This window comes from Dendropsophus ebraccatus, chromosome 1 (assembly GCF_027789765.1).
Source record: "Dendropsophus ebraccatus isolate aDenEbr1 chromosome 1, aDenEbr1.pat, whole genome shotgun sequence".
In the NCBI taxonomy this organism is placed as follows: Eukaryota; Metazoa; Chordata; class Amphibia; order Anura; family Hylidae; genus Dendropsophus; species Dendropsophus ebraccatus.
The window spans coordinates 205,477,134-205,489,976 of record NC_091454.1 but is presented as its reverse complement, the minus strand read 5'-3'; the positions used below and the strand labels follow the sequence as shown (position 1 = coordinate 205,489,976).

The 12,843-nt window shown below is 46.4% G+C and overlaps 1 protein-coding gene across 2 annotated transcripts; it reads right to left on the bottom strand.

Annotated features, from left to right (window-relative positions):
* Window positions 1–929: 929 nt before the first annotated feature.
* LOC138789842 (epoxide hydrolase 3-like) lies at window positions 930–11,023 on the bottom strand. Of its 2 annotated transcripts, none has more exons than XM_069968727.1 (8): window positions 10,957–11,023; window positions 7,252–7,500; window positions 7,063–7,148; window positions 6,321–6,478; window positions 6,108–6,236; window positions 5,845–5,948; window positions 5,582–5,730; window positions 930–2,700 (listed from the first exon to the last, which is right to left on the bottom strand). In XM_069968727.1, the coding sequence occupies exons 2-8, from the start codon at window positions 7,492–7,494 to the stop codon at window positions 2,466–2,468; spliced, it is 1,104 nt and encodes a 367-aa protein (XP_069824828.1). In that variant the 5' UTR covers window positions 7,495–7,500; window positions 10,957–11,023; the 3' UTR covers window positions 930–2,465. The 2 variants fall into 2 exon arrangements, with proteins under 2 accessions (XP_069824828.1, XP_069824895.1); XM_069968794.1 differs by lacking the exon at window positions 10,957–11,023 and adding an exon at window positions 10,837–10,950.
* Window positions 11,024–12,843: the final 1,820 nt, after the last annotated feature.

Sequence of the window (12,843 nt, the reverse complement as noted above, 5' to 3'; positions counted from 1 at the left end):
CTGCCAGAAGGACCTGAACGGCGCCGGACCACCAGAATGAAGCCGCATCACTGGAAACTGATCGTCATTGGTAAGTATACATATCAGCCTGCAGCAGGGGGGGGAATAAAATTATATAGTGCACTGCTTCTGTAAAGCGTATCTGTTGTTTCAAAAAATGTTTGACCTGTCCTAGACAGATGTTAAAATTTTTAAAGCGACCCTGTACCCACAATCTGCCCCCCCCCCCCCCCCAACCGCTTGTACCTTCAGGTAGCTGCTATTAATCCAAGATCTGTCCTGCGGCAGGTGATGCAGTTATTGTCCTAAAAAACAACTTTTAAACTGGCAGCCCTGTGCCCAACGGGGCTTAGATTGTGTATGCATTAGGCTGGCACAACCTCTCTGTCCCTCCTCCCCCCTCCTCCTCATCATTAGGAATGCTCCAGGCAGATTGTCTCCTATTCGTCAGCTGTGTGAGCCCGGCACATGGGCTGGATCGTTAAGACACCTGTGCAAATGTTCAGCATGGAGAAAATGTTCCAGTGGCATTCCTAATGATGAGGAGGGTGGGGAGGAGGGACGGAGGGGTGGTGCAAAGTTAGGGCACAGGCACAGGGCTCTAAGTTTAAAAGTTGTTTTTTAGGACAATAACTGCATCACCTGCCGAACGGACCCCAGGACAGATCTTGGATTAAAAGCAGCTATCTGATGGTACAAGTGGTTTGGGGGGGTCAGATTGTGGAGTCACTTTAATCGGTCCAAGTCTGAGTGTTCAGTCCCATACCGATCATGAGAACGAGTTGGGAGAGCACGGTCTTTTCCTCGTAACGGTCTGAACATTCAAACCCAAACCGACCAAAACTTTAAATGTGTCTCTATGACACATTAAAAGTTGTTTGAAACCACACCCATTTTATGTCTGGCGACTTTCAGGTGAAGAAAAAAAAAAAAAGGTGGGGGGGGTTCTGACGTTTTTGACTTTAGGTGTGAATATTTTTTTTGCGGTTGAGGAGTTTTTGTGTGCTGAACTTTTTTCCCCTCTGCCATCACATGACCAAGCTGCTGGATCACAAAAGGTGACAAAAAATGGCAGAAAAACTAAAACAAACGACATACACATAGCAATGGGGTTTATGAGGAAATCAGAACTATCCCATTGAAGTCTATGGGAGAAAACAACCGTCACACCCTCAGCATGCTGCGTTTTGGAAAAACTGCCTGAGAGCCTAAAAAACGCCAGAAAGGAGAGAAAAACGCCATCCCTAAAAAACTAAGGCAAATCATAAACTTCCATTGACTTCCAGCTAACATCTGGATCACGGCACACATAAAAAGCCACATGCACTTTGTTTTACTCGGCACTTTTTAAAACATTTCCTGAGCATATTGTCACAAAATCCACTTGGCGCATTTTAAAAGTCACGACCAGGATGGATTAACTCTCATCGAACGGACGGTATCAACAGTTTGGGGGAGGTTGGTGGATACAGAATCACTTTAATAGTTAGAGGGGTATTCCCATCCTTTGGATAGGAGATAGCTACCAAGCGGACTGCTGGGGGTCCAGTGCTCACACCCCCAACGATCAGTTTGTTATATCCTAAAATGATGTCTAGCGATGATGTCTTAACTCATTTAGCCAAGCTATGACAAGGTTCGACTACTATATATGCAGAGTGATACCCCAAAAACAAAATCAGACAACAATAAAACAGGCATTAACCTGACTCTCCTAGCTCTTAGCGTCTCTGCACACTGGACGGCGTGTCTTCTGGACCCTAAAGGGCCTACTTAGCTATGGGGCAACTGCTGCAACCCCTATACATACACTGATCAGAGGCTGTGTATATAGTAAGTATATATCATCTCCTGTCCTACCAACGTCTCAGGCTGCTGCTTTTCACTTCAGCTCTGCTTACCCATATCAGGTGCCACCAGGACATCACTGATATACGACTGACTGACATTACACCAAGGATTATACATGGTAAAACAATCAAATAAACCATCAGTTAGAATCGACTGATCAAATAGCTGCCATATGTATATCAACACTAGTATGGGGGGGGGATGGGTATTCTTGTATATATACCCATTATAATTACATACCTAAATCATATGGTTTCTGTATATACAGAATTATTTCTATATACATGTGATATAGTTAGTGGTTGTACATACATTGGAGTTGGTTCAGTTCATCTCTATATACAAGTTGAATGAATAATGTTACATAAAATTAAAGTTGGGTTCTCAGATCTCTATATACATCATATATATATACATGCACATTATCGCTGGATCAGCATATATATACTCAACTGTATATATACAGTAAAGCTAGATTCACTATGAACAGTCATTGATACTATATAGACATTACTGCTCTCTATACAAGCTATAGAGCCAGTTATGCTATATACATGTCGGAGCAGGGTCAGCAGGCTCCTCCATACAATCTATTGTATGTACATGTGATAGATTCAGTGCACGGACACCGGCATCTCCCGTCTCAGGAACTGCCACATGATCCTGTTCACCTCCTCCGGCTGGTCCTGCTGCAGCCAGTGACTGGCATTGTGTATAACCTCCGCCTGGAAGGGAGCATGGACGTACTGCTGCATCTCTGGGACCATGGCGGCCTCCAGGAAAGTGTCCTGCTCCCCCCATAGCAGCAGCGTAGGCACAAGAACGTCCTGGGCTTTCACCGGGAAGAATCTGCAGAGACACAAGTACGAAGGTGAGGTAGATATTGGGATAGACAGACGCAGGATAAATGTGATTGATACCAATTGTATTTGTGTAACACACAAGAAGATAGTGTACATTTTGAGTATTCATTTTTTTTTTTATTGTCACACTTTATCATGCAACTACTTAAATTGCATACTGCAATACTTCCATACTGTAGTAATGTAGAAAGGGAAGAGACGGCACTCCGGAATAAAGTGGAGGTGTATTTTATTTACCAAACCCGTGTGGCAACGTTTCGACTCTGCTCTAGAGTCTTTCTCAAGCAGGGGTCGGTTACCTGAGTCGTGCACCCTCGAGCTTGAAGCTTATTGACTGCAAGTCAACACAGTGCCGTTCTACCCCTTCATCTGTCCATACTGTAGTATATAGTGGTCCTTAATGTTATCCCAAGAAGTCCTCCCACTTGCAGAGCCTAATAGGAGTATCAAGCTGGCAGAACTGATCTGCTTCTATGACAACGCACTGGCATCTCACAGTTGCATTGCGGAGTGGAGCATTTCTGTAACAGAGGCAGCAACACCCCCCCCCCCCCCCCCGGGGTGCCTCTGCTTAACTGCTCCTTAAAATGACACTGTCACCCCCTTTTTGGATTCTGACTCCTCTACACAGGTGTAATGGGTAAATGTAGCAGTTTTCATACCTTATTTTATATCATACGTCATGGTGCTTCAAGTAAAAAGTGATCTTTTATCATCTGCTGATTAGCCCCGCCCACCGTCCCATCCATCCATGACGTCATAGGCCCCGCCCCTTGTTGACCATTGAACCAGGCTGGCCAAAGGTCTAGGCCCCACTCCCTCTAGGGGCGTTGAGGGGGCAGGGCTTATGTGCAGATGACGTAACGGAGGGACACTACTCAGTCAGTGGCTGGGGCAGTGTTCCACACCAGTCACTGATTGGCTGGGGGATGTGACATTGCAGCTAGCAGAGCTGCAGGACCCCAGCTGCTGTAAGTGGGACCCCTGAGCGGTGCTACTTGTTTATTATTTTCTCCCCCCCCCCCCCCCCCCCAACCCATTAGGCTATGTCATCATGGGTTAAGGGATGTACAGAGAGGCCTCACAATGTGAGCCCTCTCTGTATAGCACTGCCCCACCTGCTATCAGCAGCCCTTAGTAATTGATCAATGATTGCATAGACCCATGATCTCTATAAGCAATCACTGCATTGCTCATAGAAGACCCCTATAAGGACTACATATTACTATAAAAAAAAATATAATAATTAATAATTAATTTAAAAGTTTAAATCACCCCCCTTTTCCCATTTTATAAATAAAAATGAACAAACAAACATATTTGCTATCGCCGCGTGTGGAATGGCTGGAATTATTAATCACATCCCTGATCTCGCACGGTAAACACCAAAAGGCAAAATTGCTGATTTTTGCTCACATCAAATCCCCCCAAAAAATTTTAACAAGAAGTCTCATATACGCAAGCAAGAAAGTACAGATCATGGCGCAAAATATGACACCTCACACAGCCTCATAGACCAAAAAATAAAAGCGTTATAAGGATGGTCATAGAGCAATTTTGAACACATTTATCTTTTTTAATAAGGTTCTAATTTTTAAAAGCCATCAAGTAACATACAAGTTACCTATCGTTGTAATCGTACTGACTTGAGGAACATAGAAAAAATGTCAGTTTAACTCCAGGGTTAACAGTGTAATGACGAAAAACCCCTACCCCTAAATTTTAAACGGCCCAGGAGGAAAGGGGTTAATGTCCTTGTCGCACACGTCAAAGGTTTCTACTTGGCCAGAATCCACCTATCAATAGAGAAAATGCACCTCCTAAATTCCCTTCACACAGCCAAATAGATTAGAACGACTATGCAGAGAGCTCCCCCTAGAGGTGACCGTTGGCAGGAAAAAAAAAAGATTTGCTTAAAGGGGTAGTGCGGCGCTCAGAAATTATTCACAGAATAACACACATTACAAAGTTATACAACTTTGTAATGTATGTTATGTCTGTGAATCGCCCCGTTCCCCGTGTCCCACCACCCCCACGTGTGTACCCGGAAGTGTAGTGCATTATACATTACCTGATCCGTGTCAAGGGCCGTGCGCCATCTTGTGCCAAACGTCATCTTCGGACGGACGGCCGAGACGCTGCCGCCTGTCCCCCCTCCGCCACGTCACAACTGTGCTCAGCCGCGATTGGCTGAGCACAGTTATGCTCAGCCAATTGCGGCTGAGCATCGGATGACGCTGCAGAGGGCGGCCGACATTCAGGACAGTCGGAGCTGTTCGCCGTCCGCCCGAAGAAGACAACACTCGCTGAAGATCGGAGACGGGTGTCGGCACGTGATAGGTGAGTATAGCGCACCACACTTCCGGGTACACGGGTGGAGGTGGTGGGACACGGGGAAGGGGGCCATTCACAGACATAACATACATTACAAAGTTGTATAACTTTGTAATGTGTGTTAGTCTGTGAATAATTTTTTACCGCCGCACTACCCCTTTAAATGTTACCCCTTGTTAGGGTATGTTCCCACTACAGAATTTCCATAGATTTCAAGCAGATTCCGCAGGGAGGCCTCCGCTTCAAGTTCTGCCCGTTCCATATACTTAATGATATTTGCGGCAGATTCTGCTGTCCACTCAAAGAATTGACATGTCAAATGTTTGGGCAGACAGCGGAATTTGCCAGAAAACATAATCGAATCTATGGATCGGATGGCACTTCATGCGGAGGCTGTCCGTCAGAATCCGCTGGAAGTCTCTGCGCGTACTCAGCAGTGTGAACGTACCCTAATGCTTAATCAATGTTTATTAAAACTATTTAAAACAAATATACAAAACAATGAACAGGTTGCCACGTAGGGTTATTCTCACCCAAACAAGTTCCTGTAGTAGTTTAGTGCAGGAGTCAAGGCTCCTTTCTGGGAGGGGTAGTATACAAAGGCCTCTATCTCTTCTTTGCTCAGCCGCCGCTCCTTATTCTGGATCCCCATAGTGGTGTCCATCAGTGGTTTCCGGATGTGCTGTGTAGGAAATAAGATGTTTTTAGAGGAAGTCAGGAGCCGCTTCTGATGCCCCTACAATGGGTTAGGCAGACCACCATGGAGACTACTGGGCAGAAAACTAAGGCCGCTCACCTCAAAGTCACCTAAGGATAAGAGGATCTCAGGTAAGATTGGCAGCTGGAAAAGGAAGACGTAGCGGGAGGAGAAGAGCTGAGATGGGTGAGCCAGCACATAATCTACAGAGAGAATACATCAGTGTCAGATACAATATAGCTATAGGACAATACCCTAAAATGCCCCAACTAGCAATATTGCTTCCATTATTAGAAGACGTCATGTAGACTATTGGTATTGCCAAAAACGTGAAGACGAGACCAGATGAATGAATACATCACCATGGAAGGCCGATGGGTGAGGAGCGTTCATCACGATGAGACGAGACACCATGTCGTGGTGACGAACAGCAAACGTCCATGCCAGGGTGCCCCCCCAATCATGTCCTACCAGAATACACTCCGAGTACCCTGGGGGGAGAGAAGACAGGCTGCTTATAGTCACATCCAAACCATACCTGTTAATATCAACCTTGCGAGACACAAAGCCCTCACCCAGCCCAGTGATAAGATCCTGGATGTCCTGTAGCAGAGTCTCCATCTTGTAATCTTGCAGTTCTGGAGGAGCGTCCGAGCTACCGAATCCTCTGAGATCCACAGCCACAGTCCAGTATTTCTGGCAGAACTCATCCAGCTGGTACCGCCAGGAGTACCTGCCAAAAAGGAACAGGTACTATACTCCAGAGCTGCACTCTGCATTCTGCTTATGGAGTCACTGTGTACATACAGTACATTACTTATCCTGTACTGATCCTGAGTTGATTCCTGTATTGTAGTCGAGAGCTGCAATCACTATTCTGCTGGTGGAGTCACTGTGTACATACATTACATTACTTATCCTGTACTGATCCTGAGTTACATACTGGATTATACTCCAGAGCTGCACTCACTATTCTGCTGGTGGGGTCACTGTGTACATACATTACATTACTGATCCTGAGTTATATCCTGTATTATACCCCAGAGCTGCACTCACTATTCTGCTGGTGGGGTCACTGTGTACATACATTACATTACTGATCCTGAGTTACATCCTTTATTATACTCCAGAGCTGCACTCACTATTCTGCTGGTGAGGTCACTGTGTACATACATTACATTACTGATCCTGTACTGATCCTGAGTTACATCCTTTATTATACTCCAGAGCTGCACTCACTATTATACCGGTGGACATACATAGATTACCTTCCTAATCTAGACAATCCCTCTAAGCACATGACTTGGAGGACATTACCAGTTCTCAGGGAAGCCGTGCAGGAGAAGCATTAATGGGTTTCCTTTCTCTCCAGACGCCACATAATGGAAGCGTATACCAGATTTCTGTGAACCCAATAAGAAGTTAAGGAAGGAGCGCCTCTCACGCCTCTCATCACCCCCTTTACTATGGAAAACACTATAGCTGCACATTGTCAATGAGAATCACCTTGATGCGGATGTGGCCGTGCTGGCCGTGCTGGCTGCTTGTAAGGCAGGCTGGGGCAGTCTTACGTGGCTTCCAATGAAAAGCCTTGAAAGGTCCCTTGGCTACGAGCCTCAGAGCATCTGGCAAGTAGGAGGCTGCTGCCAAAAGAGATGCGGTATAGACTAGTATCCAGAATAAGACCCCCGATACCTTCAGAGCAGCCCGGGTCACCATCAGCAGCAGACGAGACACATAGAACTGCATTGCTGCCTGTGACAAAGAGACAACTGTGAGATACTTCACACTGTATAGCAGCGCTTCTCAAACTACTTCTACTGGAGCCTCACCTAACAGACCAAGAGGATGCCGGGGCCTCACCAGACTGACCAAGAGGATGCCGGGGCCTCACCAGACTGACCAAGAGGATGCCGGGGCCTCACCAGACTGACCAAGAGGATCCCGGGGCCTCACCAGACTGACCAAGAGGGTGCTGGGGCCTCACCAGACTGACCAAGAGGATGCTGGGGCCTCACCAGACTGACCAAGAGGATGCCGGGGCCTCACCAGACTGACCAAGAGGATGCCGGGGCCTCACTATCTGTGGTGAAAGTCCATTTAAAGCTGAAAATAATGCTAGGACTACCTTTCACCCATCTCCCAAGCTCTATGTACTAATAAAGCAAGTACAAAATAAATTAATAATGTTGCTAAAATTGAGCTTTTAAAGGACTGCGCAGATAATAGTTACTTTTATAAAAAACTGGCTCCCCAGCTGGGCCTCACCAACAACTAGGGGGCGCCTCACAGTTTGAGAAGCACTGCTGTATACCATGTACCAGATGTGGCAGTCACACTATATACCAGATGTGGCAGTCACACTATATACCAGATGTGGCAGTCACACTATATACCATGTACCATGTCATACTATATACCATGTACCAGATGTGGCCGTCATACTATATACCATGTACCATGTCATACTATATACCATGTACCATGTCACACTATATACCAGATGTGGCAGTCACACTATATACCATGTACCATGTCACACTATATAACAGATGTGGCAGTCACACTATATACCATGTACCATGTCACACTATATACCAGATGTGGCAGTCACACTATATACCATGTACCATGTCACACTATATACCAGATGTGGCAGTCACACTATATACCAGATGTGGCAGTCACACTATATACCATGTACCATGTCACACTATATACCAGATGTGGCAGTCACACTATATACCATGTACCATGTCACACTATATACCAGATGTGGCAGTCACACTATATACCAGATGTGGCAGTCACACTATATACCATGTACCATGTCACACTATATACCAGATGTGGCAGTCACACTATATACCATGTACCATGTCACACTATATACCATGTACCATATCACACTATATACCAGATGTGGCAGTCACACTATATACCATGTACCATGTCACACTATATACCAGATGTGGCAGTCACACCCTGGCTCTAGAGACCACACGGGCACACAAGACCCCCAGCTACGGCTTACATGGGGTTAAAGTTACACCCATGCTTTGGTCTATTCTGTATTTTTAGTTATCCAATGGAGGGGAGACAGTCAACAAAGTGTAGGGCACCATAGTAGGACCCAGGTTTGCACCCAAATACCCATCAAATAGGTCAATTTCCTATCAGGAGTGGGAGTTTATAGCTCCCATGCTGTTATCGCAGGATAGTGAGTGGGTGAGGATAAATTCTGCAAACTGCGATAACGTGAGTGAGAGCCAGAGCTAGAGGCTGCTCAGAGCCCATAGAGGACTGGAACCTCTCTATGTACCTGCAAGGACCTGAAATAACCTTCCTGATGATGTCATCAGGTCCTTGCAGGGAGCAGTATACAGAGGGGAGGGAAATGGGAGCTATGGGGGAGATTTATCAAACATGGTGTAAAGTGAAACTGGCTCAGTCGCCCCTAGGAACCAATCAGATTCCACCTTTCATTCCTCACAGAGAGAGGGAGAGAGAGAGAGGCTGGCACTATTGGGGGGGGGGGGGGGGGGGCGTCTCTGAGGCTGGCACTATTAGTGGGGTCTATGAGGCTTCCACTATTAGGGGGGGGGGGGGGTCTCTGAGGCTGGCAATATTAGGGGGGGGGTCTCTGAGGCTGCCACTGTTAGGGGCGGGGGGGTCTATGAGGCAGCCACTATTAGGGGGGGTCTATGAGGCTGCTACTATTGGGGGGGTCTATGAGGCTGCCACTATTGGGGGGGGGGTCTATGAGGCTGATGCTATTAGGGGGGGGGGGGTCTATGAGGCTGCCACTATTAGGGGAGGTCTATGAGGCTGCCACTATAAGGGGGGTCTATGAGGCTGCCACTATTAGGGGAGGTCTATGAGGCTGCCACTATTAGGGGAGGTCTATGAGGCTGCCACTATTAGGGGGGGGGGGTCTATGAGGCTGCCACTATTAGGGGGGGGGTCTATGAGGCTGCCACTATTAGGGGGGGTCTATGAGGCTGCCACTATTAGGGGAGGTCTATGAGGCTGCTACTATTGGGGGGGGGGGTCTATGAGGCTGCCACTATTGGGGGGGTCTATGAGGCTGATGCTATTAGTGGGGGGTCTATGAGGCTGCCACTATTAGGGGAGGTCTATGAGGCTGCCACTATAAGGGGGGTCTATGAGGCTGCCACTATTAGGGGGGGTCTATGAGGCTGCCACTATTAGGGGGGGTCTATGAGGCTGCCACTATTAGGGGGGGTCTATGAGGCTGCCACTATTAGGGGAGGTCTATGAGGCTGCCACTATTAGGGGAGGTCTATGAGGCTGCCACTATTAGGGGAGGTCTATGAGGCTGCCACTATTAGGGGAGGTATATGAGGCTGCCACTATTAGGGGAAGTCTATGAGGCTGCCACTATTAGGGGAGGTCTATGAGGCTGCCACTATTAGGGGAGGTCTATGAGGCTGCCACTATTAGGGGAGGTCTATGAGGCTGCCACTATTAGGGGAGGTCTATGAGGCTGCCACTATTAGGGGAGGTATATGAGGCTGCCACTATTAGGGAGGTCTATGAGGCTGCCACTATTAGGGGAGGTCTATGAGGCTGCCACTATTAGGGGAGGTCTATGAGGCTGCCACTATTAGGGGAGGTCTATGAGGCTGCCACTATTTGGGGAGGTATATGAGGCTGCCACTATTTGGGGGGGGGGTCTATGAGGCTGCCACTATTAGGGGAGGTCTATGAGGCTGCCACTATTTGGGGGGGTCTATGAGGCTGGTATATCAAATCCAAAACTCTAAACAAAACTGGTTGCTATGGGTAACAAAGCACAGCTTGTTTGCCATCTATGAAGAAGTGGCTGATTCCACAGAGAGCTGGGTGCTGAAGGTCATCTACACTGCCAGACACCAGGGTCACCACTGTACAAGACATAACATGGCAGCTGCCAGAAGTGACTGCCATCTCTATGAAACCTGACACTGGTCACCTCTATAGACTACAATAGAATTGCTGCAAAACTGAATCTGCCCCATATTTCCATTGCTATCAAAAGTAAAAGAAAAAAAAAGTCGCACAGAAGCCGCACCATGTGATAACACTTACATGGCCACTCAGTGTGGAGAATATGCGTCTCTTATACAGGACTCGTGTTACTACTGACACAAATTAGACACAAACGTTACAACTTGCAGAGAAGTGACAACCACGCCATGCCAACATCACCTGTACTATCGTCCCCTTGACTCGGCCACTTTACAAAGGGCATTTAACAAGACCCGCCCATTAAAAAAAATCCACGGCAGTCCATTGGACAACAGCGCTGTCTGTCATACATCCGGGGTATTCTATTGGTTGACTTTTAACCCATAGCAAGGTAGGTTAGAGCGTCTGCGGTTTGGCTGAAGAACAACGTTACCATGACGTGGGCGGGCTTACTATGATACCGCTGATTGGCTGTCCCGTGGGCGCTGGGCCCGCTTCCAACAAGAGCTGCCGCTTGTCAATCACTTAGACTGACAACAAAATGATCCTATCAATGAACCTGTCTGGATTTTGCTCTTTATAGGAAGCACAATGGTACATTTTGATTGTTTCCAAGGTTTCTGTTACCATGGTGACACGTCATGTCTATCTGTCTAGTTTTATAATGGATTGCTATGCCTTTGTGTATTTAGGCCATGCATCTAGGGCAATTGTTTGCACATATACATATATAGTATAGTTTTTTTTTTAGCTGCCTCTTCTTCTATTAGTGATTGTATAATATAGAGAAACAACTAAAAAAAATTTTTTTTATAAAAATTGCTGAAATTATTTATTATTTATAGTCGTGTCCGTTATTGTCAGAAGACAAGTGTAATACGTATATAATAATCAAAGGCTTTGGTGCTTTGGTCATGTTTTTCACTATTATAGGATGCATTGTCATTGAGGAGGTAATATATCTCCTTAAAGGGGTTATTCAGAATAAGGCCCTATTCACATGTAAAGTTGTCTGTAATTGCGGCTCTGTAATCACGGTTTAACTTCGAGCACATTGATTTATATTGAGCTATTCACACCACAGTCCGTGTTCATTTTGATCCACGTCCTAGTCATTGACGTATTTAAAAAAGCTGCTGCCCTAGGCACTAAACCTGAAGACGCCCCATCTTGGGGACCATGAGGGAGAGTGGTTTCGGAATCGCATTTTTCATGTTTTTTAACTGCTTAAAATATAAACAAATTTATGCATTGAATCAATGATTAGAGCCGTCTGCATATTGTCTGAAAGAATTCTCACCACAGGATTGGAAGATTAATAGGTAATAGCTCAAGGGGTCACATTTAACACCACCACACCAGGCCTGAATAATTCCACCATATTCCATCTCCCCACACCCCTCAAAAAGACACCAGATTTACTGGCAAATCTGAACAGGAGGTGGGAGATTAAAAAAATTAATACAAGCAAAAAAGTTGTTTCTTTCCCCCTGCTCCCTGGTGCTGCCCCCCTGAAAGGTGCTGCCCTAGGCACCGGACCACGGGTGCCTAGTGGTAAATACAGCCCTGGTCCTAGTGCGGGTTGTGATTGCCGTACGGATTACCAATAGAAGTCTATGGGATCTCTATTCTTTACAGACATCTTGGATGTTACATCTGAGACATCCGTAAAAAACAGGGATCAAATCTATGCAAACTAGTACTATTCACATTTTATGGAAACGGATACAGAAAAGGATGCAAATATGTATGATTTTCCCCTCCAAAACCAACCAACTACTCAAAAAAGACCAACCAAAAGATCTCCCACCAGGAAGTAATTGGGCTTGAATAGGGGTGACTGGGTCTCACCTCCCATTGGAGGGGCTGGGTGAAGAAAGGAGAGGGAAGAAGTGTAGTTGGCTGAGAGTGGCACCTGCCAGGGCCGTATTTACCACTAGGCACCTGTGGTCTGGTGCCTAGGGCAGCACCTTGCAGGGGGGCAGCAGGGGGATAGAAAGAACTTTTTTTTGTTTTTATTATTTTAGTCCTCCACCTCCTGTTCAGACTTGCCAGTATATCTGGTATCTTTTGGAGGGGGGGGGGGGGGATTATGGCGGTATTATCCAGTCACTGTATGGTGGTATT